We start from the raw sequence: 17,307 nt of genomic DNA on the forward strand, positions 1-17,307 counted from the left end.
GCGAGGCGCAGGAGATTACGTATTTCCGCTTCCGGCCGCGAGCCAGCTTCCCGGAGGCTGGTTCCGGAGGGCGTGGGGTGAGGAACCAGGGCTGGCAGTAGGGAAAGCAGGGCGGGTGTGGCGGAAGGGAGGCTTGCGCGTGGTTGCCCCTCTTCGTAAAGACCTAGAAAGACTCCGTTCCCAGCCCTCAGCCCCAACACTCCTGGGAACGTGAACGATAACGGAGTACGCTGCGGCGCCTCCCCGTCTTCCTGTGCCACGACAACTCCGTGGTGCCCCCCTGCTGCCACCTCTTCCGTAGGCTAGGGTGTGTATTGCCACAGAGAACTAGGCAGGCTTTATAACGATTCACGTATGCTAAGATATGAGGACGTTGCTTTTCCAGATCCTGAGTAAGCCACTCGATAGAGCGGGCATTCTGTGTTTTTGTTGTTGTTGTTTTAACCTGGTCTCTGTACTTTCCTCCCCCTTTCAGCACTGTCCTTTAGATCCTGCAGAGTGAGGATTTAAACCCCAAGGTGATGGCAAAACATCTGAAGTTCATTGCCAGGACTGTGATGGTACAGGAAGGAAATGTGGAAGGTGCATACAGGACCCTAAACAGGTAACCAGAATCGTGCCTAGACCAGCTGTCTTGGGAAGTGTGGTGGTTATTCGCTCCCTTAGTTTTTTATCTTAAAGATGAAGTTTCTCCCAAAACCTGTCTGAAGTTTGTTTATACACAGCCTGAATTCTCTCCCCAAGACTTAAGGAACCCAAAGGGAAAACCAAGTTATAACGTGGTTGGGAAGCAGGAATGTAGTGCATGATAAATAGAAAGCTGAGAGAGGGATTGGCAGAGGACAAGGCTAATGGAAAGACAAATTCAGATTTGGGATCTTGGAGAAGCAAGCAAGAGATGTAAAAGTATAACAGGTTTAGAGGAAGGTTACAGCATAAGCAAAAACATACAAGTGGAAATGAACTGGGTGTAGAGGAGCTGTATTGATTGGTTCTGAATGCTACATTACGAGATTTAGAATGGCTGTAATAAAGAATGTCTTACTATTATACTTAGGCCAATAGTTCCTTAGTCTTACCTTGCCACTGGTTGTAAGTCTTTTGATTTTCTGGCTTGCTTCATCATTTTCTCTCCCCAGTGTAAAACAGTTTGGAGAAACAAATGCTTGTTGAGTTGAATTATCAAAGAATTGTATGGGGGAGACTGGGTGGCTCAGTCAATTAGGGATCTGACTCTTGGTTTCGGCTGAGGTCATGATCTCACGGTTTATGGGTTTGAGCCCCAAGTCAGGCTCCTAACTGACAGTGTGAAGCCTGCTTGGGATTCTCTCTCACCCACCCCCTGCCCTTCCCCTGCTTACACACTCTCAAACAAATCAACTTAAAAACTAACTCAAGTAAGTTAAGAATTGTAGGAAAGAGATATTAAGAGATTATATGAGTTGGGCTTCCACCTTAAAGCCAATAAGGTGGTAGCTTTATTTCACAAGTAAGGGAAGCTTAGGACATTTAAATTACGTTTCTTGAATCACACAATTACTGAATGGAAGAGAGGAGTGCAAAACACACCTTTCGAGTGCGGTGCTCATTGCTTTATGTCACTAGATTGTTTACTACTTCCTCTGGAAAAATAAACACCTGTTTCATTAATTTTCGAGTTAAGAATCTTTATTTGATTGGGTTTATTAGTGGGGTTCTTGGGGACTGAGAGGGTAAATGAAAGATGATCTAGTTCTTAGCAGAGTTTTAGGTGTGGGTGGTTGGATGGCAGAAGACCATAATAAATGAGGACCAAGATGCTGTCAGAAGCTGTGTAATCAAGAAGTTGCAGGCTTAAGATGGATTGTGTGTCTTTTAAAAGGATCTGGTCTTAGGTCTCAGCCCCATTACTTCATTCTGTGTTTGTGCATACCAATCCTGTCCTTGGGTGGAAGCTGTTTCCTAAAGATACTCCATTAAGTACTGGATAGTAAGATACACTATATTATTTTTTTCTGTGGCTGCTCATTCCCAGCTCTTTCCTATTTCAGACCCAGTGGCATGTCTGTGAGAGGGTTGAGATGTCTAATGACCTTATATATATAGACCTTACATATCTCTGCCTTTATATTAGAAGCACAAAATAAATGTCTTTAAAGACTCAGTAGTGAATTAGCTAGTGAGATGAAATGCTGAATTTGGGAAAAGTCTTACAGATTCCTTCACCCTTTTTCTGACCTTTCTCTGTAAGTCTTTGATTTATTTTGGTAGATTTAGATGGGTCTGTTAGCCAGGGTGATTGAGATGTTTGTATTATTGAAGGATGTCAAAGGGCAGCTGTTATTTAATGATGAAACATATTTCCAAAGGCTCAGCTTTAGCTCTCCTAACCTCCCCTGTTCCTAAAGTGCAAATAACACAAAAGCAAAAAATTGATTTTTTTAAAGAAATTAGCTGCTTTGGGGCTGTCTGGGTGGCTCAGTCAGTTAAGCCTCCAACTCTTGATGATTGAGCCCCGCCTTGGGCTCTGTGGTGACAGCACCCTGTCACCTCCCTGCTTACTCTCATACATACTCTCTCTTAAAATAAATAAATAAAACATAGGTAGGCATTATGTGTTTGCTATGATAATTGGAAGTCATTGTAAGGAAATTTTTACCCTTTTGGTTTTGCTTTTTGGTGATTTGTTTATTTATTTTGAATGATTGAGAGTTTGCTTTAGGAATCTGTTTTCACATCCCTGTTTCCCTTTTTTTTCCTCTCTCCCTTTTTTTAAAAAATATTTACTTGAGAAGGAGAGAGAGAGGGAGACATAGTATGAGTAGGCGAGGGGCAGAGACAGGAAGACACAGAATCCGAAGCAGGCTCCAGTGTCTGAGCTGTCAGCAGAGCCTGATGCAGGGCTCGAACTATGAACCATGAGATCATGATCTGAGCTAAAGCCCAGCGCTTAACCCACTGAGCCACCCAGGCACCCCTCCCCATATTTCTTTTAAGATTATCTTTTTGTAGGTGAATGGCAGTTCACACATACTTTTTTCCTGGGTCGAAGTTGCCATGTTGGGGGCAAGTATTACAGTAGTGATTTTGTTTTTAAGGAATGTGTATATTTTTTAATGTTTATTTTTGAGAGAGAGAATGTGAGTAGGGGAGGGGCAGAGAGAGGAAAGACAGAAGATCCAAAGCGGGCTCCACATTGACAACAGTGAGCCTGATATGATGCTCAAACTCATGAACTGTGAGATCATGACCTGATCCAAAGTTAGAGGCTTCACTAGCTGAGTCACCCAGGCACCCCTACACTAGTGATTTTTATAGTCGTTGGGGAAGATACTTATTTTGTCAATTTGCATTCAGTCTTTGGGAAGCTACATTTCTATTCCTTTTAATCTTGGGGTGTTAGATATATATATGCCATAAATTGTATTTTAGCTTTGGGGAAAAAATGAACAAGTATTTTGCTCTTAGAACAATTTTCTAGGCAAGGACTTTAAACATGAAAATGTGAGCCAGCTGGTTCTGGAGTATCCCAGTCTTCCTGTCAAACAGTATTTTTTGATGTAATTTTATTTTTCTCTGCTTTTTCCTAATCTCTCTGGCCACCTTTTCTGTATATCTGTCTTACATCCCAGGCTTCTCCTTATCTCTCAGCTTTCTGATGTTTCATAGTTTAAAAATTAGTCTCATGTTCTGTGGTCTAATTACAGCAGTAGGTAGGAAACCAAATGAGATGAGTGGGAGGTGGTTAAAGCTTTGGCGTGTTTGGAGCAAAAACGTAGTCTTACAAAGGAAACGGCCTATGTGTCTGCCCAGTGAGACCACCACAAAATGCTTGTTATATAACCAAGTGCCCTGGGATGAGGAGATGGAAAGTGGGGGTTGCTAGGAAGCCCTGCATGATTGGCTGGCCCCCAATCAAGGAAAGGCAAGCACACTGGAAGTATGCCCAGTTGACCCCTTTTATTCCTGGTAGGCCAGCTTCTGGGCCCATTGGGTCCTTGTGTATACATGTTACCCTGCCGTAGGCTGGCTACACTGACATGTGAGTTTGCCACACCCAACCTCCCCCAGCCCAGGCAGCTCAGCTACTTTTACATAATCTGATGAATTCCACTAAAATTGGCAGTTGATTTCTCCTTCAGTGTTAGTTTGCCAGGTGCCTGAACTCTAGCTGATCTGTTTACTCTAAAGCTTTTGATCTGCTAGTCCTTGAGCTACATTTGGAAGCAGAAGTAACACCCTCATTAGTAACACCCTTTCTATTTACTTCATGAGTTCTTTTTATTTATTTATTTATTTTATTATTTATTTTTATTTTTTATTTTTGATAGAGACAGAGCACAAGTCGGGGAGGGGTAGAGAGAGAAGGAGACACAGAATCTGAAGCAGGCTTCAGGCTCCAAGCTGTCAGCACAGAGCCCAGTGCAGGGCTTGAACTCATGAATTGTTATGACTTGAGCCAAAGTTGGACGTTCAACTGACTGAGCCACCCAGGTGCCCCTCTATTTACTTCATGAGTTCTACAAAACTCTTCCTGCATCCTTTTTTATTAAAAATGAGTTGAGATGCCTGGGTGGCTCAGTTGGTTAGGCATCCAACTTGAGCTCAGGTCATGGTCTCATGATTTGTGGGTTCAAGCCCCGTGTTGGGCTCTGTGCTGACAGCTCAGAGCCTGGAGCCTGCTTCAGATTCTGTGTCTCCTCTCTCAGCCCCTTCCCTGCTCATACTCTGTCTCTCTCAAAAATAAACATTAAAAAATATTTTTAAAAAATGAGTAGATGCCTCTACTGTAGGGACTCTGGAGCTTTGGAAGGTAATCTGTGCTTTTTTTTTTTTAATTTTTTTTTAACGTTTATTTTTTATTTTTGAGACAGAGCATGAACGGGGAGGGTCAGAGAGAGAGGGAGACACAGAATCTGAAACAGGCTCCAGGCTCTGAGCTGTCAGCACAGAGCCTGACGCAGGGCTCGAACTCACGGACCGCGAGATCATGACCTGAGCCGAAGTCAGATGCTTAACCGAGTGAGCCACCCAGGCGCCCCAATCTTTGCTTTTTTAAGATAACTAGAAATGTCAGGGTAAGGGTTAGAGTAGTTAGAACCATCCAGGGAATACTGTTTGGCAATGGTGTTATCATTTTGTTGGGGACTACGATCTTTTCATCCTTTCCCTTCCTCCACTCTTAGATCCTTCTGTTACTTTTTTCTTATCTTGCTTTTTTGCCTGAGCACACAGGCATTTACTTGGAAAGGTGATCACTTCTGTTTCAAACCCTTGGAAACTCCAGTAGGTTACCTGAGTATGTGTCTAAACTCCCTTCTCCTTTTGCAGATTTCTTTCCTCCTCCTTTTAAACTGTCTTTTTCATTCCATTAGGATTTTCTTCCTAGTAAAGTCATATCCGGGGTCCCCGATTTTTTTAATCGTTTCTCCTCAAACACAGTCTCTGTGTCCTTTTTATAATTTATATCCAATCTTTTTATTTTCCCAGAGACTTTTTTCTGTTGTTTCTCTAATGTATTAGAGTAGTCCAAAAAGTAGCCTTCATCAGACAGCAGTAAACAAGATCCGGACGGATGTCTGGGTCATCCCTTTCCCTCAGCATGCCGTTTCTTCTTGGCTTCCGTTTTTTTACTCTGAGGAGCCCAGCCCAGCCCTTTCCTTCCTCAGGGTCTCCTTTGCCCATAGGCCCCACAATAATTTGTCTTCTGAACCTTGTGGTTTTTGTTTGAGAAGCAGAATGCTACTATAGAACACTGCACTTAAAATCTAGATTCTACTTCTAGCTCCATTTTGTGACCTTGGGCAGGTCAGTCTCTCTGGACTTCCATTTCCTGAAGATGACATTATCTGCTTAATTTTATAGGATTGTATTAGGGTCATGGAGGTGAAAATGCTGTCTAAACTCTCATGTTACATCTTAGGAAGGGTAATATTATTGAGACTTTCTGAGCTATTATAAAGGTGCTTAATCCCTTGAGCTCCGGACATTTGTCAGTCACCCAGAGGATTCTTTTTTTTTTTTTTTTTTAAGTTTATTCTGAGAGAGCGCGAGACAACACGCACAGGTGTGGGGCACAGGCAGAGAGAGGGGGAGAGAGAATCCCAAGCAGTCTTTGCATTCTCAGCACGGAGTCCCACGTGGGGCTCAAATTCAATGAACCGTGAGATCATGACTGAGCTGAAATCAAGAGTTAGACATTTAACCGACTGAGCCACCCAGGCTCCCCTAGAGGATTCATTTTTATCATACATTTACTGATAATACGCTCTTTGCTAAGCATTATGTTAAATACAAAAATGTGTAAATTCATTTTAAAAAATGAATAAATTCATTTACAAAAATAATCTCTAACATTAGAAAGCACAAACTCCAATAAGGGAGATTTTAAAAATTAAAAAGAAAATGGGTGCCTGGTGGCTCAGTTGGTTAAGCATCTGACTTCAGCTCGGGTCACAATCTCACAGTTCATGAATTCGAGCCCCATGTCAGGCTCTGCACTGGCAGTGTGGATTCTGTCTCCCTCTCTCTGCCCCTCCCCCTTCTTGCACTCTGTCTCTGTCAAAAATAAATAAATAAACCTTTTTTTTTTTTTTTTTTTTTTTTTTTTAAGTAAAAAGGGGCACCTGGGTAGGTCAGTTGGTTAAGCATCCGACTTAAGCTCAGGTCGTAATCTCACAGTTTGTGAGTTTGAGCCCCACATTAGGCTGTGTGCTGACAGCCTGCAGCCTGGTTCAGATTCTGTGTCTCCCTCTCTCTCTCTGCCCCTCCCCTGCTCATGATCTGTATCTCTCTCTCTCTCTCTCTCTCTCTCTCTCTCTCTCTCTCAAAAATAAACATCAATTTTTTTTTTTTTTTTTTTTTTTTTTTAAAAGACGGGGTGCTTGGCTGGCTCAGTTGGAGGAGCATGTGACTCTTGATCTCAGGGCTGTGAGTTCAAACCCCACATTGGGTGTAGAGATTACTTGATAACAAATTTTTTTAAAAACTTACAAAATAAGTAAAAATTGAAAAGATAGAACATGGTTAAATATGATATTGTCTGATCAATGCTTTATAAGAGGCATTAACTGTGGTATGGCATTGGTTTTCCCTAGACCATTAGCAGCAACATCACCTGGGAACTTACTAGAAATGCAAATTCTTGGGCCCTACCCTAGACCTATGGAGTCAGAAACTAAAGGTGACACAGCGATCTGTTTAAGTTTTCCATGTGATTGCTACATGCTAAAGTTTGAGGACCACTGTGCTTTGGGAACAGAGGGAAGAAGTGATCAGACTCTACTGTAATTCTTGTATAATTGTCCTCTCTACTATACAGCAGGGGGAGGGAACCATATTTAGGTTTGTTTTCTATAGCATTTAACACAGTATCTGGTACCGATTTGGGATTCCATGAAAACTTCATTCCATGAAGACCAGTTAGATGCTTATGTCTGGAGTCCAGACACAAGATGATAAGGACAATAATTAGAGCTGTGGCCACAGGAAAGGAGAGAAGGAAGAGATCTAAGAACTATTTCAGGTTATAGAATTCATAGGATATGGTAACTGTGGGTGTAGAAGTAAAAAAAAAAAAAAAAAAAAGGCCTAGTCCAGGAACACACAGATTTTTAGCTTGAGTAACTGGTGATGTCATTAACACTATAGATTTTAGAAGACAGTAACTTTGGTCTGTGTAGGTTTTGAGGCAATTGGAAATAACAGTCTAGCTCTAAGGTAAGTTTGGGACTAGAGTTAAAGAGTCAACCGTGTCTGCATCAGTTCTCAGTTGAGGCTGAGAATCACCTGGCAGTATTTCAGAACATTTCCAGTGCATAACCCCACTCTAGACCAATTAAATCAGAATCTCTAGGGGCACCTGGGTGGCTCAGTCAGTTAAGCATCTGACCCTTGATTTCGGCTCAGGTCATGATCTCATGGTTTGTGAGTTCAAGCCCCGCATCGGGCTCTGCGCTGACAGTGCAGAGCCTGCTTGGGATTCTCTCTCTGCCCCTCCCCCGCTCGCTTTCTCTGTCTCTCAAAATAAATAAAAATTAAAAAAAAAAAAAAATCTCTGAGGAATGGTGCCCAGGAATCAGTACTTTTTAAAAAACCTTCTAGAGGATGACTCCACTGTGCATTGGGGCTCACTGGTAAAGGTTAAGGAAGTCATGAAGAACCAGAAAGACAGAGGTTTTCAGTCAGAATCTGGAGGGATGCCAACATTTAAGAGTAAATTAGGGAAGAAAGGCAGCAAGGATATGGAGTCTTTTGGTCTTTGGTGCCCTGCTTCTCTATTGTAAGATTCTAGTGTTGGATCCAACATGATTTTTGGGCATGACTATGTTTCCAGTAGAACCTGAATTATCTGCTTCTCCTGTTTCTGGGAATTTGCAGCAATTCCCTTGCCTCACATTTCCCTACCACTAACAAACTGATCTATACAAATAAGATTTTCTAGTAGCCTATAAATCATTCTTTTTTTTTTTTTTTTTTAATGTTTATTTATTTTTGAGAGAGAGGGAGACAAAGTGTGAACAGAGGAGGAGCAGAAAGAGGGAGACACAGAATCCGAAGCAGGCTCTGAGCTGTCAGCACAGAGCCTGATGTGGGGCTCGAACTCACAAACTGTGAGATCATGACCTGAGCCAAAGTCGGATGCTCAACCAACTGAGGCACCCAGGTGCCCTAATCATTCTTAATATGAAACAACAGGAGCCTGGGAGAGGATCCCATAGGACACTGGTTCCCAAGTCTATTCACATTTGTAATTTACCCAAAGCTCACATCTTTTCAAGTTCATGTTCAATGTATTATTGTTATTTTGGGCTTTGTGGTATAACATAGCAGCAAAAAATAGGGTTTCCTGCTGGGCAGAAGTAGCTGGTGGTTTCTCTTATTTTGATTTCCTTTTTCCTCTATCCCCCTTCTTCCACTTAACCTCCTTATCTCCAATTGTGTTTGTGACTGACTTTTTACCTGTAGTAAAAGGCCAGGGTGAGCAGGAAGGGGGCCATGTAAACAGTGCCAGGAAGGGAGGGCAGCAGCAGATGCCTCCAGACCTCCTGAGGACCAACTGGTGATGGGTTGAGAGGGAGCAACAAATTACAGATTGGAGCCACAGCTCTCAGGAGCCTGGGGATGGGTAGCTTATAGAAGCCTGATGTCTTTGTGGGAGAACAAAGAGGTGAGTTTGAGTTAGATATGTTTTAAATCCAACAAGAGGAGCTGCATTGCAAGGAATTGGGTGGGCAGGAGAAAACAGATTGAGCTCAATTTTATGGACCCTTAACGATTAATAAAACATAGTTTCTGCCTTCAGAGGCTGTCAGTCTAATGAGGGAGATGTCTGTATAAATAATAAAATGGCAGAATGAAATAACTGCTAAATAGGTATACAATAAAATAAATGATTTTCTCTAAAAAGATGAGAAACCTTTTTGGAGAGGTGGCATGTAGGTTTGGCATGAAAAAGATGAGGGAAAATTTCACTCAGAAGGTTGGCAACTGGGGGTGCCTGGGTGGCTCAGTCAGTTAAGCATCTGACTTGGGCTCAGGTCATGATCTCACAGTCCGTGGGTTCAAGCCCCGCGTCAGAATCTGTGCCGACAGCTTGGCGCCTGGAGCCTGTTTCACATTCTGTGTCTCTCTGCCCCTCCCCTACTCGTGCTCACTTGTTCTCTTTCTCTCTATCAAAAATAAACATTGAAAGAAAGATTTAAGAAGGTTGGCAACTGGAAGTAGGGGTGGCATTCTAGGCTGAGAAAGCAGCTTGAGTAAAGACTTGGTATCAGCGTGTTCAGGGAGCAATCTGTAAAGTAGTGTGGTTAGAGCATGTGTACATGGCAAATGATGGGTGAAGCTGTTATTTAATGTTCCCATTTGTATCATTAGTGTATCATTGAGCCTCTTCTTTCCCCAAGTAGGCCCAGGGATATCTCAGGCCTCCAGACTTCAGCTGTATCAACCAGTTAATGCGATGGGATGGCTTTTGCAACTAAGGAACATGTAGGAATCACCCCCTGGTGATTTATTTTTTCCTACTACAAATGACTTATTCCATCTGAAGATTCTGAAATGATCCCTTGGTTGAGAATCACTGCCATAGAGAGCCACTCCTTTTTTTTTTTTTTTTTTTTTTTTTTTGAGTTAATTTATTTTGAAAGAGAGAATGTGAGCGAGGAAGGGTTAGACAGGGAGAAAGAGAGAATCCCAAGCAAGGCTCTGCACTGTTAGCCCGCAGCAGGGTTTAAACTCACAAACCGTGAGGTCATGACCTGACCCGAAACCAGGAGTCTGATGCTTAACTCACTGAGCTACCCAGGCACTGTTCTTACAGGACTCTGTCACATCCCTCAGGTGTGCTGTGGTAGAAAAAAGATTGAAAACATAACCTTGACCATAAACTTCCCAAGAGCAAGGACTATGTAATTACTTTTTTATATCCCACAAATTCCTGTTTGGGGCCTCTGTAAGTAGGCAGTTAATGCTATATAACCACCATTTCACATAATTTTTATAGACACCAGTTGTTTGGCCAGTTGGCTTCTGGCCATCTGTGAAATTCAGAAAGAATGAGCCCAGGTTTCTAACTTTACTGCCTGCCCTTACACAGAATTCTCACCATGGATGGGCTCATTGAGGACATTAAGCGACGGCGGTACTATGAAAAGCCTTGTCGCCGACGACAGAGGGAAAGCTATGAAACCTGCCGGCGGATCTACAACATGGAAATGGCTCGCAAGATCAACTTCTTGATGCGAAAGAATCGGGCAGACCCATGGCAGGGCTGCTGAGGCCTGTGGATTGTAGGCCCAGTATGAAAATCCCTTTCCAGCTGTCTCCTTCCTATCTCAAACCTCATTTTTTCTCCCCTTTTTTATAATAATAAACTCAATCACATATATGCAAGAAGGCCTGCATATATAGAAGTAATCCCGTAGTTACCAATGGACCCTCTCTTTTATTAAGTGAAGGAGAAACTGAGTCAAAAAGTAGTCTAGGAATAGAATGGTGATTACCAAGGGCTAGTGGGGAGTGGGGAATTACTGTTTAATGGGTACAGAGTTTCAGATGGGGATGGTGAAAAAGTTCCAGAGACAGACAGTAGTGATACACAACAATGTGAATGTACTTAATGCACTTAAATGGTTAAAATGGCAAATTTTGTGTATGTTTAGCTATAATATTTAAGTAGTCTAGGAGAGGTGAGAAGCTTTTCTAAAATATAGCAGAATAGATCTATGATTTTTTTACCCGATTCTTACGAAACCCAAATCAAGACCTTATTATTGGAAAAGCACCTGTTACTCTTCACTGAACTGTCCCTCCCCACCAACTGTTAGATAAAAGGAGAGGAAGCATGTATGTATTTGGAATAAATTTTGCTACTGAAATACCCATCGACCAGACTAGAGTGCCAGAATCCTTGCCCAGAGGAATCCTTAAGATAAATCTAACACTCCTGTGTCTGTCTTTCCCTTAGTTTTTCTAAAGGAGGATAGTGGAGAAGAATTAAAGCAGTAGGTGGATGGTAGAAAAGAGGGAATGGGAGAGTATTAAGAGATTAAGGGCATAGAGCCAGAAATATCTACAGCAGTGATAATCAAAGTGTGGTCTTTGGATCAGCAGTATCAACATCACCCAAAAAATTATTTGAAATGCAAATTCTGAGACCTACTTTAGACTTTATGAATTGGAAATTAGGGTTAGAGCCCAGTAATCTAGTTTAACAAGCCCTACAGGTGATTCTGATGCCTGCTCAAGTTGTAGAACCACTACCCCATACTACTCAAAGTAATTTCCAGGCAGAGATCCCCACCATCACTGCTACTTGTCAACACGCATTCTTGGGTATGTGATCACTGTAGGAAGACTAGCTGCTCTGCTTGTTTCCTTTGGCCTTGGCCCCCTGACAGCCACGCTGCTAGTAAAGAGTTGGTGCCAATCCCTGTAGGAGAAATGCAGTGAGTAGGTGGAGCGACAAGCTCACTTCTCACCCAGGCTCCAGCCCTCAGTCTGGGGTTTAAAAAGGAAGTAAACTAAGTCCCTGGCTTCTCCAGATTACTAGTGTTCAAACATTGCCCCCTTGTGGTAAAGCAGCATGAAATCACATTTCTCTAGTCTTAATTTTAGTCTTCTCTCCCTTTCACAATTACCATATTTCTTGATTAGGCAGGCCTGCAAGAAGACGTGCTGGAACCACTGTTCCTTGTCTTGCAAGGCTTGATCGTCTTCCCCTCATCAGGCCCATGGTGAATAAAGCATAGAAGTAGCTTAGAGAAGATCTGGTCCTTGCCCTCCAGTAACTTGTGGTTGGAGAAATTCTTTATAGACTGTGTTCAGTTTTGTTATTTTTGTACAACTTCATTTTCAAGTTATACGTTGGTACTTCTGAATCCCTTTTCAGTCCCTGAATTTGGTCTTTAATATATGACTTTTGCGTGATTTTGAGCCATGGCATTGTTTCACCTCCTGCCAATTGCTGTTGCTAAAGATTAAAGGCCTGACCTTGGCCAAAATGGAAGGGTATGTTTGTGACAGTAGAGCCAGGCCTGTTACTTGGCAGTGTTCCTCTGAGATTACAGTTGCTTCTGAGCTCCCTCCAAAATATCAAGCGGCGGCTAAGATCTGGAATTTCCTTCATCTCTAAAATTATCCTCTGCTTGTTCTAGTCATTCATCCTGACCATTGTCTGTGTCCCCCAGAGCAGTGAACAGGGAGGTTTTAGCAGATAGCCCCTTTGAAAGGCCTCATGGAAAAGGGGTAACTGGCTGGCTGGCTGCCTGAATTCCAGTCGGCTTGTGCTGTTGTGGCAGGGAGAAAGATGTCCTTTCTGTTCTGAGAAGCTACAAGATACCTCATGGTCATACAATAAGTAGAAAATTCCTTAATCATTTGTCCCTGGTGGGTTTAGGAAGGGTGGTTTGGGGTTTACCCAGTTACACAGTGATAGATACAACACCTACTATCGTGATCTTCAGCATCTGTGACATTTCCTAGATGTCCACTGGATTTGCTCTGGCAGGTTGATTCTAATCATACATAATTTAAGAATCATAAAATGTTTAGTGCTCTGGAAACAGGTATCCATTTAAAACTGGGACTCTGTTGTTTAACTCTAACATTGTACTTTAATGCTTTCAGAAGTGTACTAAGTATGAAATGAGAGTTTCCCTATCTGTTGGCTGCAAACATTGAGGAATAGTAACTCACTGAATATTGACAAGGTAAAGTAATAATGGAGTGGTGTGTTCAATGTAAGTAATTGAAAGGAAAATGTTGGAGCTTCCACTGTGTGCCAGTTATCTTACATAAGTAGTTTTTTACTTAGATCTGGATTTGATCATGACCTTGGCAAGTTATTTAACATAAAATCTAGTTTTCCCTGTAAAATGAGAATAATTGAATATACAGGTTTTTGGTGAGAATTTAATGAGATCATGAATTTTAAGTACTCAGCATGGTATCTGGCACATAGAACTCAATAAATGTTAGCAGTAATCCCTCAGTTGTGCCAGACAGAAGCCTGATCATTGATTCCTCCTCCACACTCAACCATTGCTACATCTACTTAATCCCTGTTTTGAGGACTAAGTGCCACAACCCTAGTCCCAGCTACTGTCATAACTCTTCTGAATTACAACAGTCATTTAACCATTTTGCATCAGTGTCACCTGGCCTTCAGTCCCTCCACCCTTAGGTCAGAATGATTCTTCAAAAATGCAGCCTTGATCATTTCACTTTCCTGCTTAAGTAGGTAATTGGTTCCCACTGTTTTCAAGATAAAATCCAAACTACTAGCATGGCATTTAAGGCCCTTCGTGACGGAGTCATGCTTTTCAGATTAGGCACTTGATGCCCTCAAATGCACTTCTGGGATGTCCTGTTTTCTCTCCCTGCCTATATAGCAGCTCTCAGTTCTCCGAGATGACTAACCTGATCTCTTTACCAACTTTTCTTCTCTTGAATTTATCTTTATAAGCTTACTATTGTAATAGTTTATTTCTATACTGTATTGTGATTTATCGCTTATTTGCCTTTCTCCCTCCATTATATTTTCAGTTACGTGGGGGTAACTTTGTTGTTGTTTTTGAACCAGTATATTCCCAGTGCCCCAGTATAATGCCCAGTATTTAAATGCTCAATAAATACATTTTTTTAAGATTTTTCTTGAGAGAGAGCATGCGAGGGGCAGAGGGAGAGAAAGACTGCAGAGTGTGGAGCCTAGAGTGGGGCTCTAGCTCACGAACTTTGAGATCATGATCTGATCCGAAGTTGGACGCTTAACTGACTGAGCCACCCAGGCAGCCCTTAAGATTTCAAGCCACACCCAGGGTGAGGCATGAACTTACAAGCCCAAGATCAAGAGTCGCAGGCTCTACCAACCGAGCCAGGCAGGCACTCCAGCATTCCAAATTCTTTATATCCTCACCAACACTTGTTATTTTCTGTTTTGTTTTTAAAATTTTTTTGCTAGTAGTCCTTCTAATGGGTCTGAGGTGATACCTCATTATGGGTTTTTTTTTTTTACTTGTGGGTTTGGATTTGCTTTTCTGTGATGACTAATGATGTTGAACATCTTTTCATGTGTTTATTGGCCATTTGTAGATCCTCTTTGCAGAAATGTGTATTCAAGTCCTTTACCCATTTTTGAATGTTTGTTTTTTGTAGTTGTTGAGTTAAAAGAGTTCTTTGTATATACTCTGGATATTAATCACTTACCAGATATATGACTCCTAAATGTTTTCTCCCATTCTGTGGGTTGTCTTTCTGCTCTCTTGATAGTGTCCTTTGATGCACAAAAGTTTTACATTTTGATGAAGTCCGATTTATCTATTTTTTGTTGCATGTGTTTTTGATATCATAGCCAAGAAATCATTGCCAAATTCAATGTCTTGAAGATTTTCCCCAATGTTTTCTTCTAAGAGTTTTATAGTTTCTGTCTGTAACTTTAGATCTTTGATCCATTTTGTGTTGATTTTTTAATATGATGTGAAAAAGGGGCCCAACTTTATTCTGTGCATATGGACACCCAGTTTTTTCTGTACCATTTATTCAACAGACTGCCCTTTCCCCATTGAATAGTCTTGGCACCCTTGTTAAAAACCCACCAGTCCATATATGTGAGGTTTTTTCTCGACTGTCTATTCTGTCTGTGGGTCTATATGCTGTCCTTATATGTGTCCTTATGCCAGTACCACAATAATTGTTTTACACATTATATTTAATCCTCACAATATTCTTTTTACATAGAGATTCCTATTCTCAATCACCTGAAGGAATCACACCTAGTACCTGGGAGACTAAGGATTTGAACCCATCTAATTCCAAACATTAGAAATAAAATCAGTTCCTAGAAAAACATTTCCCTCTGGGGAATTGAACCCAGACTGTTAAAAGCACTCAAACAGAATAAACTTACAACTCTGCAGAGTTGGAATCATTAACCTATTCAGACTTTGAGTGAATATTCTGTGAGACATTGGTATTAGGTGCTGTAGATACAATGAGGAAAGAAATGGACCCACAACTATATGGTCAACTAATCTTCAACAAAGCAAGAATGAATATCCAGTGGAAAGAAGACAGTCTGTTCAACAAATGGTGGTTGGGAAAACTGGACAGCAACATTCAGAAGAATGAAACTGGACCACTTTTTTACACCATACACAAAAATAAACTCAAAATGGATGAGAGAGCTAAATGTGAGACAGGAAACCACCAGAATCCCAAAGGAGAACACAGGCAACAACCTCTTTGACCTTGGTCACAGCAACTTCTTACTAGAAACATCTCTGGAGGCAAGGGAAACAAAAGTAAAAATGAACTATTGGGACTTCATCAAGATAAAACATTTCTGCACAGCAAAAGAAACAACAAAACTAAAAGGCAACCTATAGAATGGGGGAAGATATTTACAAATGACACATAATGACAAAGGGTTAGTATCCAAAATCTACAAAGAATTTATCAAACTTAACACCCAAAGAACAATCCAGTGAAGAAATGAGCAGAAGACATGAATAGACATTTTTCCAAAGAAGACATACAGATAGCTAACAGGCACATGAAAAGATGCTCAACATCATTCATCATCAGGGAACTACAAAACCACGATGAGATACCACCTCACCCATCAGAATGGCTAAAATTAACACAGAAAACAACAGATGTTGGTGAGATGCAGGGAAAAGGGAACCCTCTTACACTATTGGGAATGCAAACTGGTGCAGCCAGCCACTCTGGAAAACAGTATGGAGACTCCTCAAAAAGTTGAAAATAGAACTGCCTTATGATCCAGCAATTGTGCTACTAGGTATTTACCCAAAATACAGATTCGAAGGTGTATACGCATGTCGATGTTTATAGCAGCATTATAAACAATAGCCAAACTATAGAAAGAGCCCAAATGTCCATTGACTGATGATAAAGATGTGGTATATACAATGGAATATTACTCAGCCATCAAAAAGAATGCAAACTTGCCATTTGCAACAATGTGGATGGAGCTAGAGTGTACTATGCTAAGCAAGTAAGTCCATCAGAGAAAGACAAACATAATACGATTTCACTCATGTGGGACTTAAGAAACAAAATGGATGAACATATGGGAAAGGAAAAAAGAGGGAAGTAAACCACAAGAGACTCTTAATGATAGAGAACAAACAGGGTTGATAAAAGGAGGTGGGTGGGGTATGGGTTAAATGGGTGATGGGTATTAAGGAGGGCACTTGCTATGATGAGCACTGGGTGTTATATGTAAGTGATGAATCACTAAATTCTGAAACCAACATTAGACCATGTTAACTAGAATTTAAAAATATGAAAAAAGATACAATGGGGGAAGCTGAGGCATGAATAACTTGAGCAACATATTAGGGCTCCCTCAATTTGTTACCCAAAACTAAGCTTTATTCCATTATGTCATGCTGCACCATCAGGGAAGGTGGGTCTTAGTATATATTTCTCAAACTTCTTTGAAGCCAGCCTTTTAATACAAAAGTCTTATGTTCCCTGGGAAATTTTAATAACCTACTTAGAGAATAACTGCATTTTCTAGTGAGCCTGTCATCTAAGAAGACATCTTGGAATTTCATTTTCTGTAGTTTGTAATCTGATATAACAGAATAGTTTATTTCCCATACATGAAACTGTGCCATAATATTGGACGGGTTTTTTTCCGAACTATACTTTGCCCACATACATGCTTTTCAGAAGCTTTGGTTTAATGGTCAGTAAGGTTTAGAGCCTCATTTTGAAGAAAGGGAAAAATACAGGCTTACTGATAGAATGGGAAAATGAGTACTGTCAGGTCTTATTTATCATTTATTGAGCCTTTATTTG

General features: G+C 41.2%; 1 protein-coding gene across 2 annotated transcripts; it reads left to right on the plus strand.

The window, feature by feature from the left end:
• Positions 1-27: 27 nt before the first annotated feature.
• MRPS21 (mitochondrial ribosomal protein S21) lies at positions 28-12,784 on the plus strand. Of its 2 annotated transcripts, none has more exons than XM_042953834.1 (3): positions 28-77; positions 476-604; positions 10,577-12,784. In XM_042953834.1, exons 2-3 carry the CDS (start codon positions 522-524, stop codon positions 10,755-10,757), a joined length of 264 nt encoding a protein of 87 aa, XP_042809768.1. In that variant the 5' UTR covers positions 28-77; positions 476-521; the 3' UTR covers positions 10,758-12,784. The 2 variants fall into 2 exon arrangements, with proteins under 2 accessions (XP_042809768.1, XP_042809769.1); XM_042953835.1 differs by lacking the exon at positions 28-77 and adding an exon at positions 85-307.
• The last annotated feature ends 4,523 nt before the right edge of the window (positions 12,785-17,307 follow it).

Source organism: Panthera leo, chromosome C1 (assembly GCF_018350215.1).
Source record: "Panthera leo isolate Ple1 chromosome C1, P.leo_Ple1_pat1.1, whole genome shotgun sequence".
Lineage (NCBI taxonomy): Eukaryota > Metazoa > Chordata > Mammalia > Carnivora > Felidae > Panthera > Panthera leo.

What these genes read in the sequence shown, in the direction of transcription:
- MRPS21 (XM_042953834.1), top strand. Translation starts at nt 522, where the DNA reads ATGGCAAAACATCTGAAGTTCATTGCCAGGACTGTGATGGTACAGGAA. An exon ending in GCATACAGGACCCTAAACAG is followed by an intron (nt 605 to 10,576) that starts GTAACCAGAATC and finishes GCCCTTACACAG; the next exon opens with AATTCTCACCATGGATGGGC.